The 15624-nt window shown below is 49.2% G+C and overlaps 1 protein-coding gene across 1 annotated transcript in view; it reads left to right on the top strand.

The window, feature by feature from the left end:
• Positions 1 to 14079, top strand: part of LOC309569051 (uncharacterized protein) — a 30018-nt gene extending 15939 nt beyond the window's left edge. Inside the window, exons 5-9 of the mRNA XM_082274812.1 lie at positions 771 to 898; positions 980 to 1108; positions 1210 to 1313; positions 5699 to 5888; positions 11112 to 14079. Coding sequence (XP_082130938.1) covers positions 771 to 898; positions 980 to 1108; positions 1210 to 1313; positions 5699 to 5888; positions 11112 to 13420 — 2860 coding nt within the window. The 3' untranslated portion in view covers positions 13421 to 14079. The remainder of the gene's footprint in view (positions 1 to 770; positions 899 to 979; positions 1109 to 1209; positions 1314 to 5698; positions 5889 to 11111) is intronic.
• Positions 14080 to 15624: the final 1545 nt, after the last annotated feature.

Below are 15624 nucleotides of genomic sequence, written 5' to 3'. Positions count from 1 at the left end.
CTCAGACACACGATCGCTCTGTTCATGTGTGACCGGTACAGAGAGATCAGTCAGCTTAGCTCAGACACACGATCGCTCTGTTCATGTGTGACCGGTACAGAGAGATCAGTCAGCATAGCTCAGACACACGATCGCTCTGTTCATGTGTGACCGGCACAGAGAGATCAGTCAGCATAGCTCAGACACACGATCGCTCTGTTCATGTGTGACCGGTACAGAGAGATCAGTCAGCTTAGCTCAGACACACGATCGCTCTGTTCATGGGTGACCGGCACAGAGAGATCAGTCAGCTTAGCTCAGACACACGATCGCTCTGTTCATGTGTTACAGAAGAGCTGACTGCTTTGCTTACATAGGAAGGCAGCTCTTCTGTCAGCTTCTGTAATGATCGAGGGAGGCCGGCGACGATCGTGCCCGCTCCTCCCGCGGTCTGGCTCCCGCTGTGTCTGGTTACAGCTGGAGCGCGGCTCCGGTGGTGTGCGCCGCCGAGACCGCGTGCACATAATCACGTAGAACTACGTGATTATGCGCAGCCGAGCCACTCTGCCGCAGTAAATCTGCATGGGAGCGGTTGGCAAGTGGTTAAAGAGATGCTGGGAGGTTAATTGGCTCCTGTCTAAATTATCCCTAGTATGTCAGATAGGGACCTTAGATTGTAAGCTCCTGAGGACAGGGACTGATGTGGCTGTACAGCAATAAAAAATAATTTGATCTTTCGGTTATACTTCAGATCTTCTACTTGTGGTGACTTTCTGTGTCTTCTCTCTCAGGCAGCAGAATATAGAAGAGAATATGACGATCGCCATGGAAGAGGCTCCAGAGAGCTTTGGTCAGGTAGTGATGCTTTATATCAACTGCAAGGTGAACGGATACCCCGTGAAGGCGTTCGTTGATTCAGGTGGGAACCCCCTCCTATCAGGCATCCAGCACTGGGGGTCACGAGGGTGACAAGGTGACTGATCTCTCTTCCTCATGGCAGGTGCCCAGATGACAATCATGAGTCAGGCCTGCGCCGAGCGCTGTCACATCATGCGGCTGGTGGACAGAAGGTGGGCCGGGATCGCTAAGGGGGTCGGCACCCAGAAGATTATCGGCAGAGTCCATCTGGGTAAGCCAGTTTTTTTCTGTCAGGCCTATCGTTTTATCTGATAGAAAAATAAAATCCTCCCCCGCCAAGATCTTATTTGTACGATGTCTTGTTTATTGTAGCTCAGGTACAGATCGAAGGAGACTTCCTGCCCTGTTCCTTCTCCATCTTGGAGGAGCAGCCGATGGATATGCTGCTTGGCCTCGACATGTTAAAGAGACACCAGGTATTGATCTGAGTACAGTATTCAATCCTTCCTTCTCTGGGTGAGAGAGCACCACCCGGGGAACTCTGAATATTGCTGGGGGTGGGGAACTAGTGATAGTAAACTCTCGTTGTTTTATTTTTACCTACAAATATGCTTATGATAAAGCTTACCTGTCGGTAAAATGAAGATCTTCTAAATGTGCAGCGTTTAGGAGATAATGTAGTGAGCAGCAGCCGGTAATATCACTGGTGTATGCGCTCTGAGGGAATGGCATACCTGTGACACAGCCAGGAGTGACGTCATTGCGGCTCGGCCATTCAGGTGACCGCAGCCCGAGAACCAGGAAGGAAGATGGAAGCCTCTGCAGCAATGACAGCGCGCCGCTGGAGGGCTTCGTTTTCAAAGTCTTTCATAATGTTCTAGTATGTGATGCATAATACAACATTATGATATTCCCCCAAAGGGGAAAGGTATTTATTTTCATAGTTTACTACCGCTTTGAAAAAGTAATATTGGATTATAGAAAAAAAAAAAAAAATGTATGCTCACAGCAAGCATCTGTCCCCCACCCCCTCTAAAACCGAAAACCGAGCAATCAAAGACCGCTGATCGCTCAGTTCTCGGCCTTCAGTGAGCAGAGAGCGGTGAGTTTTATTCATTGGCTCTCTGCTCTTCCCCTCGAGTGCTCACTGGAGCACTGGGCTGTGGAGGGGGCGGCTTGCTCTGGTTTTCAGCTGCCAGTCAGGCATTTTGGGTGGATCCCAACATTAAAGTCGGGATCCCTCTAGAGTCTGGACTGGCTAAGTGACGACAGCGGACTTTAGCCTGCTGTCTGCTGAATACAGGTCACAGAGTTCTGCGACCTACAGGAGAAATAGGGCCCAAAGAGGTTTGGTCCTTCCCTACCGCTCAATAACCAAAAGGCGGCTACGGCGCGGCTCTGTCCCGGGAATCTTGGTGCGATCATCAAATGCTTTTAAGGGCAGAGGAGGTTTCTGGGGTCTTATAAACCCCGGATCTCTCCGTAAAGAGTACCTGTCACATGACTATCACAAGGGTTATTTACATTCCTTGCGACAGGAATAAAAGAGAATTAAAAAAAAAAAAAGTGACTGTAAAAATAAAAAAAATTAAAGTTCCCCCATGCTCGCGCTCAAAGGCGAACGCATTCAAAAAGCAATTGTCCCGCACCAGACCTCCTCTGTACATCTAAAGTGGTAACTAGAGGTGCACCGAATGGGAAATTTTGGTGCCGAAACCGAAAATGCAGGATGCACTTGGCCTGAAAATGACACTTTGTTGTTTAAAAAATATTTATATTTTTATATACAATTTTATATTTGACTTTTTAATTATTATCATTAATTTAAATGAATTTGCCGGCCATTATTGTCATTTAGTGCAAGAAAAATGCATCCCTTTTAAATTTTATGTAAGTCTTCACGCTGGTCTGTTGCGCTTCTGTTGGGGTGTTAAGGCTGGGCTCACACTATTATTGTGATGTCAGACATCGCATGTGATTCGCACCGCATTGTGTGCAGATCACATGCGATGTCTGCGTGATGCAAATTCAGCCATGCAGAGATTGCATCGCATTCAGGCCATAATGGTGCAGGACCCTTTTTTTGGTCCGCACTGGAATTGTGTTCACACCTATGCGATCCGGGTCCTGCACCATTTCACAGTTCACACTGCGATCTGCGAACCAATCTGGGGGTGTCACCTTTTGTATTGACACCTGCAGCGGTTCGCAGAGGGCAGTGTGAACTGCCTGCGAGTGACATGCGATGTGGGAACCCGCACAGGAATGGTACTGGTCCCTGCATCGAATTTGTGTGATTCCAACCTAAAAATCCTGCTTGCTGTATTTTTGGGCAGTTAAAAAAATAGCATGACCTATGAAAAACAAACCATAAGTGCAGTAAATCGTGACAATATCGCTGCAAATTCGCAGTAAAATCGTTGCGGATTTGCAGCAAAATTGAGTGCTTTTTGGGTGCCTTTATCGGCACCTTTTTCTCTTATCGGCAAAATGCCAATAACGCCATTGTCGGCGGCCGAAATGTCAGTACATCTCTAATGGTGACCTGTAAAGGCTTTTATACCATTGCCTTAGAACAGGGTTCGACAAACCCCGGTCGCCAGGTCGCCATGGCGACCAGAAACCGCGTCCTGGCTCCTAATTTGCCGCCAGCCCACTCTCTGCAACTCCTGACTGACTGCCCGGACACGCAGCTCAGAGTGTCAGGCAGCTGATGCTTTGCTCTCCCCCTCTCTGGTCTCCGTGCAGTAATCTGAAGTCCGGCTGTGAGTAATGTGAGAGGGGAGGGGGCTGGCCTCCTCCCCTCTGCCAGAGCAAGGTCCGGTGTAGCATGAAGATCGGTATCCTGTGAGAATGGCTGCTCTCTGAGTTCTCTTATGCTGCCCGTAGCGTCCTTATCAGGCTTGCCTTCCTCCCCCCAGAGCCCACAGCAGGAGTTCAGACCTTGGAGAAGGGTGAGGAGGAGGGGGACCCGGCAGCCTGTGTGGCCTTTACCTGACCTAGCAGGCAGACTATCACAGTCACTACTGTGAGGGAGGGGGGGGGGAGGGTTCTGGTGGAGGATAGAGAACGGGGGCTGCCTGTGTGTGTGTGTGTGTTCTGTGTCCACACTGAGCCGCTGTTCTAATAGTGCAAAGTTGTTTAAGGTGTGCTGTGAGGTGGAGGAAGGGAGATGAGGCAAGGCATGCTTTAAAATTATCTTTTTATGTCCTCTGATAAAGCCCTGTGTATTATCCACAATCACCACAGGGGGACACACATGCAGGAAGTAGCTGCAAAGAGGCAACAGAAGATCAGCAGCGCTGGGATACGTCTTTCATCCTTTTCGGTGTTTTATTTAAAATGTCACAAAGGCTTTATTTAGATGTGCAGTTGGGTGGTAAAAATGTGCTGTAAAGACATGTTTTTGCCACCCACCAACAGCCACCCTTAAGCTACAATAGGCAGCAGATGAGGGTATTTTACATGCCGCAGTCATGATGCATTCGCATAAAAAGGAGTTTCCCCTATAACAGGTTTTTAATGTCATTCTTTCTGGCCAGCCCATAACCTTGACATAATGCGTTACATTGGAGTTATTGACTGACCGCTCTGCTGTAAGTTAGTTAGGGGGCGCAAATTACTTGCCCTGACAACCCACGCTACAAAAAAAAAACTGGCTCCTAACTTTTTTAGCTGGCTCCTAGATTCATAGCAAATTTGTCGAGCCCTGCCTTAGAATAATAACATTTACATCGCTTGCCGCCGTTGCTTGGGCATGCGCAATTTTAGAGTGTAACATGTTTGGTATCTAATGACCTCAACTTTCATATTTTACAAAAAAATATTGGATTATATATTGTGCTTTTTGCAATAACATTTTTTACATAAAAATTTGCGTTTGGAAAACCGCTGGGCAAATACTATGTGACCTAAAAAATTTCAGAGCCCCCCAATTTATTCTCTAGGGCTGTGATGGCGAACTTTGGCACCCCAGATGTTTTGTAACTACATTTCCCATAATGCTCGTGTACTCAGCAGTGAAGGTGAGCATCATGGGAAATGTAGTTCCAAAACATCTGGGGTGCCAAGTAGGGATGCACCGGTCTGACTTTTTTGGACCCGATACCGATATCTGGTGTTGTGAAATCGCCGATACCGGAACCGATCCGGAGCTACACACAAAGCATGCGGCTGCAGTACAGAGCAAAGCCTCTGCTTCATGTGTACGGCTCCTCCATTCACAGGCGGAGTGCATCTGATATCACTCCGCCTGTGAGCCAGGACTATACAGGAAGTAGTGGCTCCCATCCGATACTATTACTACACCAAGTAAGGGATGGCTGAGCCGTTACTAAGCAAAAAACGGATCGGCCAGTGGATCGGTCAATGTTACTGTCCCCCCCCCCCCCCCCCCCCAATCCAGCTACAATGGCCATATCGGCGCCGACATCCAATTAGAATATCGGATTGGTGCATCCCTAGTGCCAAGGTTCGCCATCCCTGCCCTAGAGAATAAATTGGTGGGCTTTGAAATTTTTTAGGTCGCGTAGTATTTGCCCAGCGGTTTTCCAATGTGACCTAAAAGATTTCAAAGCCCACCAATTTATTCTCTAGGGCAGGGATGGCGAACCTTGGCACCCCAGATGTTTTGGGGTGCCAATAATGCTCGTGCACTCTGCAGTGAAGGTGAGCATCATGGGAAATGTAGTACCAAAACATCTGGGGTGACAAGGTTCCCATCACTGCTATTGGGTCTCTGCCCTTAAATACAAAATGTTTGGGGGTTCGAAGTAAAAAACAAATACTGATTGTTACATGTAAACAAAAATTGACAGAAGGTGGCCTGGGGGTGAAGTGGTTAATCTGTTCTCTTCCGCAGTGCTCCATTGACCTGGAGAAGAACGTTCTGGTGATCGGCACCACGGGCACCCGTACCAGCTTCCTGCCTGAGGCCGAGCTCCCCGAGTGTGCCAGGCTAGCATACGGACCGGGCAGGGAGGACATGCGTCCGGAGGAGATGGCGGACCGCGAGTTAGCAGAAGTATTGCAGAAGTCGGCTGATGAAGCAGGTGAGCCGTGTACAGTCCCCTTCTACACGCATGTCCATCCCGTGTGCATGGATCTGAGGTGTGATTAACCACTTAAGGACCGGAAGGTTTTACCCCCTTAATGACCAGGCCAATTTTATGCGATACGGCACTGCGTTAATTTAACTGACAATTGCGCGGTCATGCGAGGCTGTACTAAAATAAAATTGATGTCCTCCTTTTCCCACAAACAGAGATTTGTTTTGGTGGTATTTGATCACCTGTGCAATTTTTTGATCATGCGCTATAAACAAAAAAAGAGTGTAAATTTTGCAAAAATATTTTTCACATTTTTTTATATGAAATTCCCCCCAAAAAAATGTAAAAATCTAAATTTTTAAACATTTTCAGCCAATTTGTTTTATGCTACCTATGTTTGGTAAAAAAAATCACAAAAAGCGTATTTTGATTGGTTTGCGCAAAAGTTATCGCGTTTACTAACAAAGGGAAAGATTTTTGTCATTTTGGTGGGTTTTTTTTTAACGCGTAATGGCGGCGATCTGCGTATTTTTTTTTTTTTTTTGCGGTACTGCGACTTTGCGGCGGACAGATCGGACCCTTGACTGACATTTTTGCCACTTTTGGGGGTACCAGTGACATTACTACAGTAATCAGTGCTATACATATGCACTGTTACTGTAAAAATACACTGGCAGTGAAGGGGTTAACTTTTTTTGAAAGGGAGGGGCTATGTATGTCCCTAGGGGCGTGCTTTCTACTGTGATTGGCTGTGGCTTCAGATGTATGAAGAGTGATCAACGGTTCTACATAGTAGAACCGTATGATCATCCTTCATACACAGGGGAGAATGACAGGCAGCTTGTTTACATTAGCCGCCTGACTTTCTCCCTCTCCCCCGCCGATCGCAGAGTGACCGGCGGACATCGGGTCTGCCGGTCGCACGCGGGAGCGCGCCTCCGGCGGCGCGCGCTCGCTCCCTAGACCCTCACAAGCTAGTGACGTAGACCTACGTCACTTTGCCTGTGAGGGGCTGACCGCCGACGTAGATAGTCGTGCGGCGGTCGGCAAGTGGTTAACCAAAAATATGTAGCAGAATACATATTGGCCTAAAATGATTAACTTTTTTTTTTTTTTTTATTGGGAATGTTTTATAGCAGAAAGTAAAAAAAAAATATATAAAAAAAATAATTATGTGTGTGTGTATATATATATATATATATATATATATATATATATATATATATTAGGGATGCACTGAATAATCGTCGGCCGAACATTATTCGGCCGAAAATAGAAAAAATAGCACTTTCGGTGTTCGGCCGAATAATTTTGTGGCGAATAATAGGGCTGAACGATAGTCGATTTGATATCGACTATCGTTCTGTGGCCGTAGGCGATATTCATATCGCCGAGGTCACGATATTTACAGGGGGAAGGGACTCGGAGGAGGACAGGAGGACTCACAGACTTCCGTGTTAGGCAGGGGAAGCCAGGACACTTCAGCAGTGAGCATACATACATTGCTCACTCGTGCACTGCAGCCCGCCCCACACATTCAGTGAGTCTTACTCTCCTCCCTAGTTTTTTCAATGGCACATTCAGGAAGCCAATCACGCCGTGATTAGCTGCACAGCGAACCAATCACGCGTGCCTGATTGGTTCCGCTGTGCCGCTACTCACGGCGTGATTGGCTTCCTGAATGGGCCATTGAAAAAACTAGGGAGGAGAGTAAGACTCACTGAATGTGTGGGGCGGGCTGCAGTGCACAAGTGAGTAATGTATGTATGCGGCTGTGCTCCTTTCCAGGCTCCTACTAGTTCACCTCCAGCCTCCTACTACCACCACTATGAGAGACTGTCTGTCACTATAATCTGATCGAGTCCACACTGACACTGACTGACTGTCACTGAGTAATTGATGTTACCACATTAACCCTGACCTGCCCAGTGCCCTGTATCTGCAATTAAAATTTACAAGGCTGCCTGCATGCTTCCTGATTTCAATTCCCAGCATCCTTCCCAATCCCTACAGTGTCACTAACATTAACCCTATGGTACAAGGCTGCAGTGTGCACTGAATCCCATTCCCTACAGTAACATTTAGGGAGAGAGAGAGACATGAGAGGACAAGAGAGAGAGAGAGAGGACAAGAGAGAGAGAGAGACATGAGAGGACAAGAGAGAGAGACATGAGAGGACAAGAGAGAGAGACATGAGAGGACAAGAGAGAGAGAGAGACATGAGAGGACAAGAGAGAGAGAGAGACATGAGAGGACAAGAGAGAGAGAGAGACACGAGAGGACAAGAGAGAGAGAGAGACACGAGAGGACAAGAGAGAGAGAGAGACACGAGAGGACAAGAGAGAGAGAGAGACATGAGAGGACGAGAGAGAGACATGAGAGGACAAGAGAGAGAGAGACACGAGAGGACAAGAGAGAGAGAGAGTGAGAGGACAAAAAATTGGCAAAATAAATGGAAAAAATGCAAAACACCGCGTTCGGTATTCGGCCTTCGGCCAAACATTTTATTATTATTCGGCTTCGGCCAAGAATTTCATTTCGGTGCATCCCTAATATAAATATAGAATTACTGTATACATTTTTTATATATATATATATATATATATATATATATATAATATTATATCATTTTACTTTCTGCTATAAAAAAAATCCCAATAACAGATATATACATGTGAAACACCAGCAGGGCAAATGTAAGCAATGAGTAAAAATGATTATTACATAAAAAATGTATAAAAGAGGTACTCCTATAAATGGGGGTAAAATAAGTGTCCAAAGCTATTATCCTATTATGCACAGTCCAAAAAAGTAGAAGGAAAAAAAAGAGTAAAATATACGAGTCCAAAAATAAATTGGATATATGCGAGTCCCATAAATGAAAAATATCATGAATCACCGCTGTGACATCGATCTCCACTCCCATCAGATGGACGCTCACCACATATTGATGCCCCCCATTGGCATGGTTGGGTGAAAGCGCTAATAGGAGCGGTATGTAGAATCCTCTTGGTGGGCTTAAAGTTTGAGTGTGTGACATCACACCGGTGGAGCTTTTCTTACTACATTACCTACGGAGTGACCATTCGAGGAGACGGCAGGAAAGGATTAAGCCCACCTAGAGGATTCTACATATCGCGGCCGCCGGACCGGCTGATTGGCTCCCCCTGTGGCCAATCGGCACACACACCCAAAACTAACTGCTACATGAAGCAACGTACATGTACGTTGTTTCGCGTAACAAAGCCGGCCTGCCGCAGTAAAAACTACGGTGGCTGTTCGGCAAGTGGCTACCTATTTATTGGCCGGCTTTACCGTGTGACCCCCCCCCCCCCCGTATGGCACCGCGGGCCAATTGTATGAAAGTGTCTACAATAAAACTTTTCTACCCTACAAACCAATTGTTAGATTTGACTAATGAAGGAGTTATAGTGTGAAACACCCGGAATTTCCCTGTTCAGATGATCTGATGCCCGGGGCCACTAACTGCACGAGGCTTGTTGTGTTCTAACACCCGTTTGCTGTTTTGTCTCTCCTAATCCTCACAGAGCAGCGGAAACCTTGATGCATGTGCGTGTGATCTACCGCAGGAGGGGCCAAAAGCAGGTAATACCAATGAGGGGAATCCTTCGTGTAAAGTAGAACTCGGATCAGAAGAGAAAATTATATCTATAATGCAGGCTGATGGTAGTATGTAGACCGTGTGAGTATCGCTTTGCAGGGGTGCCATTAGAAATCATGGTACCCCATACAGCCTATCTGACAGGGCCCCCTAGTGTCAACCCAGAAACTGCACCTGCCACTACCCCAGCACACCACACTTCCTGTATCCCCAATACTCCAGTACTGTATTCCCACTGCCCCACAAGTTTGTACTCTCTCTGTATCCCCAGTGCCCCACAGCGTGGCACCCTCTGTATCCCCACAGCGTGGCACCCTCTGTATCCCCACAGCGTGGCACCCTCTGTATCCCCACAGCGTGACACCCTCTGTATCCCCACAGCGTGACACCCTCTGTATCCCCACAGCGTGACACCCTCTGTATCCCCACAGCGTGGCACCCTCTGTATCCCCACAGCGTGGACCCTCTGTATCCCCACAGCGTGGCACCCTCTGTATCCCCACAGCGTGGACCCTCTGTATCCCCACAGCGTGACACCATCTGTATCCCCACAGCGTGGCACCATCTGTATCCCCACAGCGTGGCACCCTCTGTATCCCCACAGCGTGGCACCCTCTGTATCCCCACAGCGTGGCACCCTCTGTATCCCCACAGCGTGGCACCCTCTGTATCCCCACAGCGTGGCACCCTCTGTATCCCCACAGCGTGGCACCCTCTGTATCCCCACAGCGTGGCACCCTCTGTATCCCCACAGCGTGGCACCCTCTGTATCCCCATAGGGTGACACCCTCTGTATCCCCACAGGGTGACACCCTCTGTATCCCCAGCGCCCCACAACGTTGCACCTTTTGTATTTCCACCATCCCACCTCTTGGCACCCTCTGTGTATCCCCACCATTTGGCTATCCTCTGTATCCTTTTTGCCCCACAACTTACTCAATCCCCAACACCAAACATGGCCTGTTGGGGGTACTTGAGGAATGAGGTTGGGAAACCCTGTATACGTAGGAGACAAATGAAAGTCTAACTTCAGCCAACGATTTTTAAGCCGTTACCTCAGGCTGTCATTTTTCCTTCAATCATGGAGTCACAGCATCCAATCTGGGTGTTACCGCGACTGTCTGCCTGAGAACAGCCCCTCCTCCACACAACACCCACCCATGGAGGCATTTTCATATTTGCAAAACTCTTCCCAAGAGCCCACCCATTGCTTGATTGGGTCTGAGGACTGTTGAGAGGGGAGTACTGAGGCCGGGTGCTGTGATGTTTTCAGGAAGCTATGTACCGCCCCCTGCCAGCCCCTCCCACCAGACATGACATCCCACCAGAGATCCAAGGATGACATCATTGGGTCTAACATAAGATGTGTAATGAAAACAGGTTTTTGTCATTTGCATGTTGATGAGGAGGGTGGGGGAAAGTTCCTAATTTGTATGCTATGGAGAATATGTCATGGCTGCACCTCGTGGGGGAGGGGGGGGGGGGGTGATCTGCTTGTTTTTTAGTGATTTGCATTCTTCCATCGATCGCATTCTTTATACAGTATAAAGCCGGGACTGACAAACCCTGATAAAATCTCATTTCTTTCCTCTTTTCTTTTTCAGACAAGGAAACTACCTCAGTGGATCGTCCATCGCTGGTTCCACCAATCGATGGGCTTCACCACCCTGTCCATGCCCCGGGCGTCACGCCAGCTACTCCTGCTCATTCAGCGTCCTCCCAGACCAGCGTCTGCCCACCCCCGTCCGCAGAGAGCAGAGAGTCAGCCATAGATACGAGCGCCATGGACGCTGCCTGCGGTGGTGACCGTGCTTCTCAGACGGGCCATCCACCTTGGCCTCTCAGACTTTCAGACTCCGCAGAGTCTTCATCTTCTCAGTTATCCGGTGGAGAGGAGGACAGGGGACCCGCGGGGGCCTTTCATAACAAACTAGCAGGCGGCTCGGTCACAGACCAGCGCCATAGGGAACCTGCAACTCCAAATTCGCAATTTCAAGCGTGCGTTGAGGATCTTGATGCTGAACTGCATGCTGGTCACTCGCCTCCGGCTCTCCTGCCTGCAAATACAGAGGACACAATGGATGTGGACGCACAGACGTCTCTCGCTGTACCTGCTGCTGAGCCCTGCGACCCGTATGGTGCCGACAACGAGCCTTCATCGTCTACAGAAAACTCCAACAACCAGACAGCCTCCTCCCACCTGCCTGAAGCTTCTGGTTCTGAGATTGTGGACTGCGACACCCCCAAACCACCCAATGTCCCTGGACTTGACATAGATGAAAGCTGCTTCTCTCTGGCTGCCGCTCTGAAAGAACTCCATAAATTAATAGTGGTGAGTGGCCAAGGGCCTGCGAGAACGGCAGCAGAGCCACTTCCTACGGGTCACCCAGAATCTTACATGGACGGGTTATTAGAGGACCGCCCCTCCCAGAGGAACATGACTGGTGAACGGGACAACAACCAAACCACAAATTCAGCCATCTCTGAAAACTCGATACAGGACGAGAACAATCTCTGCAATTCTAATATCACATCTGATGTTACAGAGTCTCTGGCTGTGCACTGTGAACCCCCTGTGTCCGGTCTGCAGCGTGAGTCCCCTGTTTCCAGTCTGCCCTCCATTAATATGCAGTGTGGACCCCCTGTGTCCAGTCTGTCCCCTGCTGATGTGCAACGGGAACCCCTTTTGTCAAGTCTGCCCTCCGCTGATATGCAATACGAGCCCCCTGTCTCCAGTTTGCCCTCCATTAATATGCAGTGTCAACCCCCTGTCTCCAGTATGCCCTCCATTAATATGCAGTGTCAACCCCCTGTCTCCAGTATGCCCTCCATTAATATGCAGTGTCAACCCCCTGTGACCAGTCTGCCCTCCACCAATATTCAGTCTGAGCCCCTGGTGTCCAGGCTGCCCTCTGCTGACATGCAATGGGAACCCCTAGTGTCCAGTCTCTCCTCTGCTAATGTGCAGTATGACTCCCCTGTGTCCAGTCTGTCCTCCGCTGATATGCAGCGTGAGCCCCCTGTGTCCAGTCTGCCCTCCATTGATATGCAGCGTGAGCCCCCTGTGTCCAGTCTGCCCTCCGCTGATATGCAGCGTGAGCCCCCTGTGTCCAGTCTGCCCTCCATTGATATGCAGCGTGAGCCCCCTGTGTCCAGTCTGCCCTCCATTGATATGCAGCGTGAGTCCCCTGTGTCCAGTCTGCCCTCCGCTGATATGCAGCGTGAGCCCCCTGTGTCCAGTCTGCCCTCCATTGATATGCAGCGTGAGCCCCCTGTGTCCAGTCTGCCCTCCATTGATATGCAGCGTGAGCCCCCTGTGTCCAGTCTGCCCTCCATTGATATGCAGCGTGAGCCCCCTGTGTCCAGTCTGCCCTCCGCTGATATGCAGCGTGAGCCCCCTGTGTCCAGTCTGCCCTCCGCTGATATGCAGCGTGAGCCCCCTGTGTCCAGTCTGCCCTCCGTTGATATGCAGCGTGAGCCCCCTGTGTCCAGTCTGCCCTCCGCTGATATGCAGCGTGAGCCCCCTGTGTCCAGTCTGCAGCGTGAGCCCCCTGTGTCCAGTCTGTCCTCCATTGATATGCAGCGTGAGCCCCCGGTGTCCAATCTGCACTCCCCTGAGGTGCTTCATTTAAACCCAGGCGAGGTCACAGATGTGAATGGCAATCCTATCCAGACTTCCCCCAGTGATGAGGGAATGGCTGGATCCGGTGGTGATCCGGAAGGATCCATCGGTGAAGAGATTTCCCTTTCACCGCCCGTTGCCTCCCCTCCATTCTCGCCATCTGCTGTAGAGAGGATAGTCCAGGCGGGGTTCCCATTGCATGACGCACTTCTGGCACTGGAGAGAGCGGACGGTAACGTGGATCTGGCGCTGCTCGCTTTACTGGCTAAACACATTGTGGTTCCTTCGTAATTCATCTCTTCGCCAAAAATCTGGAAAGTAGAATGACGCTCCTCTGAGTTTAGAGAGTCGAGTCAGCTGCGTCTATGATGCCAAAATTCACCCTTCTGGCAGCAGCAGACGGATCCCACTTCCTGCCTGTCTGCGCAGGTCCTGTGAGCAGAAAGCCGATGGCGCACCTCATTCGCACGTATACCAATGGCCTGCACTGTGTACTTCTCCAAGCCATGGGAGGGCGTCTGTGTGCTTACAGTTTACCGGACTTCAGAGACGTTCTTCGAAGAGCCATACTCCCATTTTCCTCAATTTTAATGTATTTTTAAAAAGTTTCTAGAGTCCAGCAGTGGGGTAGTGCGGTGGTGTGCGTGTGGCGGGTGTATACATGCAAGGCTCATACAAGGAATATATAGCAGCCGGGTTTCTACCACTAGATGCAGCATGATGAATCCACCTCATTCTTCCCCTTTTATATCTAAGCTGGTGTATGAATGTGAGTCATGCGTTCTTATTCTGCCCTGACTTGTTATAGACGTCACACCTTGCTTGTACGCCAGATATTAACCTGTACTCCATAGGAGGAAACTCCTTTATTTAAAGGAACAATGAACTTTACATATTCAGTGTCTGCAGATGGGCCACCCACAAGGCCTTCACCCAGCCGCACTCCCTCACATCCCCGCCACTGCAGCGTCCCGACTCCTTCTTCTTAGCCCCTGTATCCGAGCTTAGACGGGGATGTCGTCACACTGCATCAGTGACAGTGTTTGCTGCCTGGTGATTGGCCCAAGCACTGTCATATGGGGACCCCCCCCCCAGCAATGCTCCTTATCACTGACAGGGTAAGCTGTGGTGTAACTTATTTGGCAGAATGATGCTACAAACCCAGCCCTCCCACCCATGTGACAGTGTTCAGGCCACTCAGGTATGAGCACTGGCACATGCACCCCCATCCTGGGACGACTCTATTAGGCCCCACCAGGAGGACTCTGTTTAGATCAGCAGGTGATCTGTCAGCTGAGCAGAGCGGGCCAGTGACGGGTCCGTGTCTACTCAGGTTATGGGGCGGCCGGGGTAAACTGGACTTCACTACCTGTTTACACCTGAATGCCCTCCAATCTGCGTAGACTAAAGGGGAATATATATATATATATATATATATAGAACAAATCAAAAAAAAATTTATATATATTTATATCAAAAAGAGCAGCACTCTTGAAAGGTGAATGCATGATAAGTTTTATTTTGATGAGGCACAAGATCCCGAGGAAGACGAGCTTGTGCCTCATCTAAATAAAACCGTTATCGTGCGTTCACCTTTCAAGACCCATGAGTGACGCTCTCTTTTGATGTATATGTATGCGTGTGTAATATAAATATATGTTTATTTATTACACCAGCTGGCCCATAGGGGTGTAAAGAGGGTCCGCTTGCTCTAACCATTTGTGTGAAAAGGGGGCCTAACTTATCCAGGAGCAAGCTACAGCCCTCACCCATGTGACGGTGTTCAGGCCTGGCAGTTGAGCGCCGCCACATGCTCCCCTATCCCAGAAGGACTCCATTAGAGCCACGCCGGGCCCATTCACACCATGTGCATTGGGCTACGTTGCTAAATGCCGGCCCAAATAAAATCCTTTGTTGCAAATCGGCTCAGTTCACACCATGCATTGGTGTTTGCTTGATGAAAATGGAACATGCAGCATTTAAAAGAGAAGTCTGGGGTAAGAAAATAACCTTCCTGCTCACCTCCATGCTGCAGCATCGCTCCAATGCTGCAGCTGTCCCCTGCCAGCTCTAAGCCCGAGAACTGAGCGATCCCATGACCGCTGATCACTTAGTTCTCAGTCTTCCAGTAACAGAGAGCGGTGACTGTCAGTTACTGCTCCCCTTTGCTCTACCCCTCCGGTGGTCACTGGAATGCTGGGCGGGAGAGGGGTGGGCACGGTTGGCTTTGGCTCTCTACCACACATTGAGAGCCAGAGCCAGCTGTCAATCAGGCATCTTGGTGGATCCCGACAAATTTGTTGGGATTCTTCCAGAGCAAGGAGCAGTTGTGTGACATCAACAGCGGGTTGTCGGGGAGGTGCAGAGGGAGCGCCGATGTGGTTTCTCAGGAGGCAAAGTGACCGTCTCTCTCATTTTGTTTTTTTTTAAATAAAATTAATTTATATTTTTAGCCAAAGAATGAGATGCAGTGCAGAAGCCCCACCCTCCCCGGA

The sequence above is a fragment of the Pelophylax lessonae genome (genome assembly GCF_965119305.1).
Source record: "Pelophylax lessonae genome assembly, chromosome: 12".
NCBI classification, from domain to species: domain Eukaryota; kingdom Metazoa; phylum Chordata; class Amphibia; order Anura; family Ranidae; genus Pelophylax; species Pelophylax lessonae.
Note: the sequence above shows the minus strand (reverse complement) of the source record. Positions and strands in the feature narration are given on the sequence as shown.